The sequence below is a fragment of the Trachymyrmex septentrionalis genome, unplaced genomic scaffold (genome assembly GCF_001594115.1).
Source record: "Trachymyrmex septentrionalis isolate Tsep2-gDNA-1 unplaced genomic scaffold, Tsep1.0 scaffold131, whole genome shotgun sequence".
Lineage (NCBI taxonomy): Eukaryota > Metazoa > Arthropoda > Insecta > Hymenoptera > Formicidae > Trachymyrmex > Trachymyrmex septentrionalis.
This window is the reverse complement of record NW_017304450.1, coordinates 1849654-1860124: the sequence shown is the minus strand read 5'-3', so window position 1 is coordinate 1860124 and position 10471 is coordinate 1849654. Positions and strand designations below refer to the sequence as shown.

Sequence of the window (10471 nt, the reverse complement as noted above, 5' to 3'; positions counted from 1 at the left end):
TGAATAATTTCTGAATGATTTCGAGATGTAGAATTGAAATTTACAAAGATACAACGGGATCGTAAAATTTATCATTGAACCTCAAAAACACCCACCTTAACTTTCCGAGGAAAGGGGGGAGAAGGGGACATCGAAACATCTTAAATGGCATGTGGGGTCGAGTGAAAGTTTGTTTGAAAAGACGAGAACAACGCGGACTGATCGAGATCTCTACAATTTTTTTTTCGCAGAGTTATGATTATTTAAACATTGTTATTCAGAAGAAAGAGTTACATCTCTTGTGCGCGCGCGCGCGCGCGCATCTTGGCTCATCGTTAATTGAATCGATTTTTCAGAAACAATTAATTTTCAAATTAGATCACGGTCAGGATAAATGACATTGAATAATTCGTGGTATTTCATATGCACACACACATTGTATATGTGTATAGTGCACGTGTGAATTTGGATATGGTGACACAATAAGGTTCTATCGAGAAGTAGCCGAATTATTCAATGCCACTTATTCTGATCTAATTTCAAAATCAACTGTTTCTGAAAACCAATTCAATTAAAGATGAGCCAAAATCGCTCGCACACACACACACACACACACACACACACGCGCGCGCGCGCACAAGAGACGTGTGCAGAACTCTTCCACATAGATTTTACGATCCCGTTGTATCCCTATAAATTTCAATCCTGTAACTATAATTTCAATCCTCGAACCATATTCAGGTGACCCGGGACTTTTGGTGGGCATTGTACAATATTATTATTGCTATAATAACTAAATGTTAATAATATCACAAGATTTGACAAAAAGTTCTTCCTTGCACCGTTATGGCAAGGAGCCACGTAATGAACTTTTTCGTTGTTTCCAGACAAATCACCAAAGAGCTGATGGATCTTCTGAACCAGGACAGATCGCCGCTCTGCAATACGCGGCCACAACACATCCTCGATCCCAGTATACAGAGACATCTCACCCATTTTTCTCTCATATCACACGGATTCGGAAGTCCTGCGATCGTGGCCGCTTTAACGGCTATACAGGTAATAAGACGATAAAAAGTTATCTCCTTACGTACCATCGTTTTCTCTCATCTTCTCGCGATAGCGAATCAACATGACTAAGAAACTAAAGGTTTCTCCTCTAAAGATGCTCGTTTAAAACTTAACAGCTAAAGATTTCTCATTCGACAATACGACTCCACTGAGATCTGTTACGTTTCCTGTTACAGAAGTTCCTAAGCGAGTCTTTGAATCATCTAGAGAAGATGTATCCCGGGAACGGTAGCGGTGTGACGAGCAGTCAACAGTCGAATCTCGACTCCAACAAAAGCAAGGACGGCGCACTGATGAACGACATGAAGAAGTGACGCACAGAAGACCCGCCTACCTCGAACGTGGTCACGTCTATTAGGCATTCCTGGCCGTACAATTGAGTTTCCGTGCGTCCATCGCTCTTGCGGAAAGCTCGCAATGGACCACACGCGTACACACGCGTTCGCGTCGCACACGCTGACGGCACTCGCGTGTGACGTGCCGCGTGCCCACCGTACGCCGAGGTTGGCTGGTCGTAAGCTTCCGTAGGCAATTCGACACGCAGACTGCCGTGATACGTGCGAAAATGTGCAATCAGGGATAGTCGATGAATTATAGGAAACAGAGGAGAGAAAAATTCTTATTTCGTAATAGAGCCCCGGGAAGCCGAATTCCGAGGAGCTCAACTCTTTGTCGCTGGTCGCCTCTTTCGTATAGATTCTATTCGTTTTCTATACGTTATCTTGAAAATGTCTAAGATCTTAAGAATGTCTTAAGAGATCTCTCTGCCTACAAAAATCTTTAGGACCTTTCCTCGACTTTCAGCTACGGAACTAAATTATTATTGACGCGATCTTGCAAAAAAATTGAAAAAAATAATTTTTGTAAACAGTAAACATATATTATATTCAGGATGTCCCATTTTAACTTTCGCATCGAAATATCTTGAGAGGTGTAAAAGAAAAATGTTTCAGACAAAAGATAATAATTTTACGAGATACTTTTTATGTTAAAATAAAATATTTCATAAACTGTTGAGTTTTTATTAGTGTTATCTTAATATTTTTATATGCAAAATAATGAAGGAACCAAATTAGATAAAAACATCGTATCATTCTATTTAAAAAAGTGATGATGACCTTTCTGTAACCTTGAATAATTTTTCGAAAATTGATTTTATCATTATTTGGCCTCCTTTAGACATACAACTTTTATCTAAAATATTTTTCGGTATCTTTTATATCTTTTGAAGATATTTCAATGCGAAAGTTAAAATGGAATATCTTCTTTTAAACATGCATCATAAAATAAAAAGAATCAAATTTATACATTTTATAAATATTCAATGAATATTTTTGAACATTCTCAAGAAAATAATATACACATCCTTTAAAGTACATTTAATGTATTTTATAATTGATTCTCAATTTTTTTCTTTTAGGAATGTTATGTATTGAAATTTTAATATATTGATGGCTTATGAGAAATCTTTTTATAGTAAAAATACAAAAAATTGCGTTAATAAGCAAAAAACGTGAATATACGCGGAAAATAGATACCTGAGAATATCTTGGATATTTGTGCTATAATGTATGGAAATATATTAAGGCTGGATGTTTGTAGGCATACTTTTATATTTAGATTTTCTCTAAAAAAAAAAAGTTTATTTAATTTAGGTACAGTGTACCTAGCCATAATCATACGTGAGAAAAGCATTAAAAATACAAATAGTCTTTATAAACAAGACCTTCCGAGGTTTCAAAACGGTCAAAAGTATGTATTTATTATAAGTTACAATTTTTGCAAAGATTTATATAATCCGCCCTGTATTTCACCGATGATTCACCGCAAACATGACAGGTCAAGCTTCTTAAATAATCGCGGTTTGGTAATGCGTAGCAAATCACAGTTACTGTTTCACGTACTTTTAAACATGCGACAGATGAAGATTTCTGCACTGAGAAGAAAAACTAAAAATTTGTTACATAAACAGATAAACTATAAAATTATAATTTCCTACTTTAGTCCTTCATCTTTTTTATTGCATGAATTTAATTTGATTAAATATTACAGAATTAAATACTAGAATAATGTGAAAATAGATAATTCTTTGTTTTCATTATTCGATTAGTAAATTCAAAAAACTATACCCAGTACACAGAAACTGTAACATGACAAGTGACGGATGTGATAAAAATGGGCGATAGATATAAAAATATAAGATCATATTTGATTCTCTCGGTTGTTCTTTGTTTTTATTGAACATTTTACGCAAAAAAAATTGTGATTTGTGAAGAGACCGGCTGAAGATAACTTCGTGAAATATGATAGTCGGAAAATTCGAGAAACTTAGTGCAATCATTAATATTAATTCAACAAATTATTAGTATTACAATTATTTCCTGCAACTTGTAATTCAATCATCTACAATTTATAATTATTAGTAAGCAATCCGTATGGAAGTTAAAATCTGCAGATCGCTTTAAATTACAAAGAAAAATGCTCATTAATTAGAGAATATGAAAGAACAAAAATCGAGATTTACTTTTTCGATTTTTTAATGTACATTTTCGATTAGTTTACGATTTATGAAATAATTAGATATAATTTACTTTCTTATTAGAAAAGCCGTGCTTCCAACAATGAGACTTACCTGGACCAGCAATTCTTTGTGTGTAATCAGAAGCAGTCGTGTATCAAAGTGCAACTTAGTCCTCGGTAAACCGATGTATCAGTTTAGTCACCTCTACTGATATTACTCATAATGGGATGCCGTGCGATTAGCCACAAATAAGGATAGTTTGCCTTTCATAGGTGCACACTCACGTGATAGTCAGGAACGACGTCAAGTCCAGAGAATCGCCAAGATTGAAGTCCTTCTGACGAGAGTATCCTTGTGTCTAAACGTTTCATCAGAAAATAGTGTCATTAAATCAGTATATATTATTTATAAATTTCTCTTTATAATATCTTTATGCTATTTTTTAACCTCGGGAATTCATTATTTATCGATAGGGAAAAAATTTATTATTATTAAAAATAAGAACATTCGATCGCGCTTATTATCAGTGATTCTCGTCCGAAGAGACTTCACTCAAGGTTATTCTTTAGGGCCATTATCGTGCCAATGCGAAACTTGCCATTTGAAAAATGTGCCAATTATCAATATCGAGCTATTAACATAAGCGACTGGCGACTAAGGAAACCATGCGCAGAGGAAACGCGGTAACAGCGCACGAAAACAAGCGCTTCCTCGAGCATACGGATGACGAAACGGAAGTCTCCTCAGAAGCGACGCAAACATGCTCGTCGGCCGCATCTCAAACTCGCCAGTCACGAGAAATTGTATGAAGTACAATACCAGGTGAACCTGAGACATATCTAACTTTGTAATTAAATCTTAGGCGTATATATAAATATATATATATATATATATATATAAATGTAAGATTAAAAATAAAGCGGGAAAGAGAAGATGTGAGAATAGAAAGGAGGAGGGAGAAGCGACACCAGGGCGCTTTGTATCGTAGCGGATTATGTACAGAATATTTGAATCTTTCTTGTGATATAATCGTACACATTACTAAGGTGTAAACCGATAAAAAAAATACACTATACATTCCATGTTTTTTCATAGAAATGAAGTATTAGCGAGGTGATCGTACAGCGTGACCGGCTTGTTGCCGTAGGATTGAACCATGCTACGAAGACTCGCGTCTTCTCGTGGTGTTAGAGGCGGCTCTTGGACTGGCAAAGCTTTTAGATAAAAAAAAAATATAAAAAAAATAAAAAAAAAACTCACACTGCTGTGTTGTCAAGATCCAATGTGACATTCTTTATACCAAGAATGAGACTCTCGAGAGAATCTCACTCCTTTACATGCGCATTCTTACCATTTACACGAGATCATGGATATCTTACGCAGATTTCTCGTATAAGCGAATTTTCCTCGAGCACTCATATGGACTTCTCATATGTAACTTCTTGTATAGCTTACAGTGGAGTCGCCTCTGCACTATAAAGCGTAAGACAATTTTGTAAATGTTAAAACGCATTCCAATATTTATATAAATCTGGCGCTCCGATATATTCCGTACTTCCTACATAATTTCACGTTTATACGCCATATTTTGCAAATAACGCAATTCTTCATTAATAATATAGCACGTTATTAATTCAGAAGACATCTGTTGTGAGTGATCAGCAGCATGACCTTTATCACGCCTTTTTACCTTAACAATTTGATCACACGACAGGAAGAAATTTTGTGTTAGCGAGTATAAATTAAAGATCGCTCTGCTGATCATCGTCTGATGTACCGAAACATCAATGCACGTTAGAAACAATTTGGTATTGTAACATTGTTCTAAATAAAATGAGGCATACGATAAGTAACTCGATAAGCAACGAGAGAGAGATGTAATTATTATGCAAATAGTGCGGCGAAAATCAGCAGCATGCGTTTCAACAGGTACAATATGCGTGGACGCTTCATCGCGACCCTCGGTTGCACTTTAAGCGAACGAATATAACGAACAAAGCATCTTTTACGGCTTCCGGTTCATATGCAGAGGGATTAGTTAGGAAAAAGTTAGGGAAAAGAAAAACTCGGCACCTTATTTTCACTCACAACTACTTAGATGCGACTTGTTAGAAGCTAAGGAATCCCGTAAATTAATACTTATTTATAACCCTTAGGACGGCTGTAGAAATACGTTTTTCTACCAGAATTTCTGTGCCAACTGCAAAGAACGTTGTAGATGATTTTTGTTTCAAGTTGAAGCATCATTCTAATCTTGTAAGATACTCAGATATATCTTTATTAAATATATTTGAATTTCGTAGTATATTATATTCTGATATTGATTATACAGTTCATTTTTGTATATTGGTGTGTGATAAATAAATAAGAATATTGTTTCTAAGCAATACCTCGTGATGAAATAACTACCTATTACATAAAACGTCTATCTGTTATTATGATGGCACATCAGTTTTATAATTTTTGGCTGCTATAGAATTACCATAAATTCTTTATCCTAAAATTTCGTAATTTTTCCTTGATTTCCAAATAAAATTTTATGATTTTCCCTAATGCTTTAAATAATACTTTTGAAATTTTTTATATTTTCGTCCTGATTTAGAAATCGTCAAATATTTTGTTGAGAGAGAACAATTTAATATAGCAATGTAAATTACATTGTTACTATTAATATTCTTAACACTGTTTGCATTTACTTATTGAGTTGATAATATTCCTGCGCAGATGTAATGCATGTTAAATGCTTTTTTAAAGCCGAGAATTTTAAATTTCCAAAAATTTTGCAAAATTCTCTGAATTTTCCCTGACTATTTTCAATTTCCCTGACATTTTTCCCTGATTTTCAGTTTTGTTGAACCTCTATGATATAATATAATTGCTATATTAAAAAGAATAAGTTTTGTGACAGATTAAAGTACAAACAAAAAAATGTGAAATAATGAGATATCTTCTTACAATTAAATCTTTTCCAATTTCATCTTTTTTTTTAATAAACATTAACTATAGTAAATGTGGTGCAAGGTACTTTATTTTCTGGCTCTAGATAGAAGTACAGATATTCTGAAAAAATGTACCGAAGTACAGGGACGATTACTTTTACTTATTAATATAAAATTTCAGAATAAATAGACATTTATGATTTTATGTATCCGCGCATAATATTTACGTATTTTATATGTACATTGTACATAAATATTCTATGCGAGTAAGACGTTGCACAATAAAATGATAAAGCAATTTTTATATTAATTAGTTTTATTCAAATAATCCATTTAATATTTGATGTTAAGACGTATTTTCCAAAATTATTTGTTTGACAAAATAATGTCTATAAACCTAATATATGATAGTAGTTTTCAAAAAAACAATCTTAGGTTTATACTACAGCAGATATCTGAAGCGCCAATAATAAATACTACATAGATGTAACCTATCATTCTATCGATGAGAATTTAAATTGAAATAGCTCGCAATGTCGACTATCCAAACTTAAAAGAATTATGCTGAAATGTAAATATATCCAATAAATATCCAATTATAAAAAAATTTATAGAAAATTTATATAATACTTTTACGGAGTTTCGCGTCTGAATGAATTGAATGTACATTTTAATGAAGGGAAATATCCCAAAAGTAAAATATATCTAAATATAGATACCTGTACATAAGAAATTATATTTAGGTAATAAAAAAAAAAGTACTAAGGTACGTAAATTTGTACTTGTACGGTGATACTGCACAACAATGGTCATAGCTATCAAATATATAAAAATCATTAAATAATATTTTATGAAATAATATTTACTTTTTAACATTTCTGTTGTATTTAAAGAATTAATCATTTATTATAAATTATAATTTTTTAATTTATTGAAAATTATTACTCATTAATTACCGATTTTTTCGTCTTATATTAATCGTATGACAAATAAATAAATAGTATATTACAATGATAATATAATGATACAGAAGGAAAATATAATAGATATAAAATAAAACTCGCCGTTTTATACTTACGTTTCTTTGATCATAAAAAGACCATTTCTTTATTAGCTAATATTTCTATAAATATACATACATTCATAACACACATAAAAATAATTCGGATATGTATAAGTACTTCTCTTAATATTCCATTTTCGTATAAACAATGCGAATCATTATGCTATTTTTTTCTAATAAATTAATATTATCTATTTTTAATTAATTTCAAAAAAATATGTATCGCTTATTTATATACAAGCAGAATAAAAGAAATATTAAAGTCAGACTTTTATATCTGACTTTTATATTTATAGCAAGGAATTGTAAATAAAATATAAATATACTCACACGCGTTATATACTTAGTGTACTCGTGGCACTTCGAAGTCCATGATAAAAGTTATTCCCACGATCTTCATGATCAAAGATCTTCATCTTTTATCCACCTATGTGAAATACATGAATAATAATGTTAGAATAAAATAGAAATTGAATTAGAAATGATTTTTAATGACATTTCTATAAAATAATGTTTTAAAACTCCCTTTTGTCAAATATTTATTAACTTTATTTCGCGTACTATACATATATATTCGTAAAAAATTTAGTTATTTAGTAAAAAATATCTTTCGTATACATATTTTATTAATTTAATTTATACATTTAATCGAAATTATATCTCGCATTTTTTATAAATTTTTTTCAACTGATACATTATTATATTAAAAGCATTTAAAGCGAATATTTATAAAAATATCTTCATAATTATTTATAAAAAAAATATGATTTTAAGAATTTACAATATTCATTGGGAGTAAAATTATACACACGCACAAATATTTTTATTAAGAATTATTAGACTCTTGGCTCATTGGTTGGGAAATTTATTTTGGTATCTCTCAAAACAAATGTTTGATATTATTATTTCATATTTATTTCAATTTTTGAAGATTACATGTTACATATTATTTTAATGATAGGTTTATGAATTACAGTCTACATACTTTTAAATATTCATATATTGGAAATTAATAGATTTATATATATTGGAAATTACATATATTGGAAATTAATGGATTTATATATAACATATAGTTTAGCATAATTTTGTATTGTTCTACATATTAGATGATACAGATTAATATTTTTTTGTAAGTCTACATATTATGCATTTTATAAATTTAATGAATAGAGGCTGTGCAAGAGTAACGTCATATTATAATAAAAACCAATTTATCTGCATATCAATTTATGATTTTAACATTAAATTTGCATTGTATGTAATTTTCAAATTTTAAATTTATTCTATTTACAATGCAATATTTTAATATTTAAAATATCTTAGTACATCCAAACATCAATCTTGTTCGAACAATCAGAATATTAAAATGTTTATACATAATTTGATAGGAAGTCATGTCAAGATTAAACGTTAGATTTTAATGTCTCGTTTAACTTATTTTCGAATTATAAAACATATTAAGTACAAAAAAAAATTAGATTTATCGTTAAGCCTCTAATTCAAATTAACTTATATATGTAATATTAAGTATGATGATTATAAAATTCAAAATTCATCTTTCACTTTATGTAGTATTAATCACTTATTCAAAGTTTTTTACTTTGAATATTTTATTTTAAATTATCCCATAAATCTTCTTGGTCCTTTACTTCGTGTCAATAATTAAATCCATCTGCAGTTGAAAATTTTAGGAAAAGGACTGAAGGAATCCGAAATTAATGTTTTGTAAAAAATTAGGTAGATTGAATTAAATTATACGAAGTAATGAAGATAGAATTTTCAAAGGAATTATTTCGCGTTCTTAATTAAAGATATCGCGTTATTAATTAAAAATATCGAATTTTGATTCGTGTGTAAATTCCATATTTTAATTTAAGGTTTAATTATAGGTCAGGTTTATACATTCCTGTTTATCCAGTGGCCGCGAAAAATAATCTGAAAATTATGGAATAAATTATAAAAAAAAAAAGATAAAAGAAAATTTAAATTCAGCGTTTATAACAGAAAACGACACGAATAAAGCGAGAGATAATTTAATTTTTTGTTTTGTTAAAGATCTATTAGCTTGTTACAAGAAAAGAAATTAAACGAGACTAAATCTTCCTTAGAATAGAAAATTTCTGTTAATGTTATCTGTTACGAATTTAATGGAGCAATATTTGCGTATCATTACCGTATTAATCTTCGTTCGCCGATCAATTAAGGACGATTTCTTTCATTTATCGGTTTCTGCATATTGGGCATTATAGGCCGCCGTGCATAAGGAAGATTAGCCGCCAATGAATTAGCAACAATGCTATGAAATAATAATGTCAGGAAAAAAACATTTAGAGGAGTATGGATAATTAAAATAAAAGAAAATTTATAATGGTTTATTTTTTTCGTAGGTGTTTACTTGGAAGGTCGTGTATATGGGGTAGTGCGGTAACGCGAGGCTGCGCCTGACGTCGTTGTAGTCTTGTAAGATTTCCAAGCGCGGCTCGACGACTCGTCTGCGAATTACATGGATTGATGCGCTTTAATCATTTAGGCAGAACACGATAGTAATTCCTTAGTATAGCGAGTTATTCAAATTCTCAAAGATAGCGATATGTCATCATGCGACATCAATGCTTATTTGTTATAGTCATGCATATTTGTTATAGTTTACGGCAGGGTTTAAATTTCGTTATTACAGTGAATTTAAGTTACGCCCAGGATGCTTCAATTGAAATAGCAGGATTCATAAATTTGGGAAATGTGAATTATTATGTATTATATGCTTTTACGTTAAATATATAGGGAGTTCCGCAAAACTTCTCCCATCGCTCATAGGAAAGTAGATAGGATCGAGATGAAGTCCCATACAGTTTAGCGATATTTGCAATAATAATCGATAAATTAATTAAGACTTTA

The 10471-nt window shown here is 30.8% G+C and overlaps 2 protein-coding genes across 12 annotated transcripts in view; one reads left to right on the top strand and one right to left on the bottom strand.

Moving 5' to 3' along the window:
* Window positions 1–1875, top strand: part of LOC108757071 (transcription factor AP-2-epsilon) — a 252631-nt gene extending 250756 nt beyond the window's left edge. For all 9 annotated transcript variants that reach the window (XM_018501385.1, XM_018501387.1, XM_018501386.1 and 6 more), the window contains 2 exons: window positions 867–1038; window positions 1227–1875. In XM_018501385.1, coding sequence (XP_018356887.1) covers window positions 867–1038; window positions 1227–1364 — 310 coding nt within the window. In that variant the 3' untranslated portion in view covers window positions 1365–1875. The remainder of the gene's footprint in view (window positions 1–866; window positions 1039–1226) is intronic.
* A 6039-nt stretch (window positions 1876–7914) lies between these two features.
* The window catches only part of LOC108757035 (KH domain-containing, RNA-binding, signal transduction-associated protein 3-like), a 7761-nt gene continuing 5204 nt past the window's right edge, over window positions 7915–10471 (bottom strand). For 2 of the 3 annotated variants that reach the window (XM_018501285.1, XM_018501283.1), the window contains exons 8-10: window positions 9972–10068; window positions 9750–9872; window positions 9396–9511 (exon numbers count right to left, since the gene is read on the bottom strand). In XM_018501285.1, coding sequence (XP_018356787.1) covers window positions 9776–9872; window positions 9972–10068 — 194 coding nt within the window. In that variant the 3' untranslated portion in view covers window positions 9396–9511; window positions 9750–9775. Of the gene's footprint in view, window positions 8001–9395; window positions 9512–9749; window positions 9873–9971; window positions 10069–10471 lie in introns of those variants that run through there. The other variant, XM_018501284.1, reaches the window with a different exon arrangement.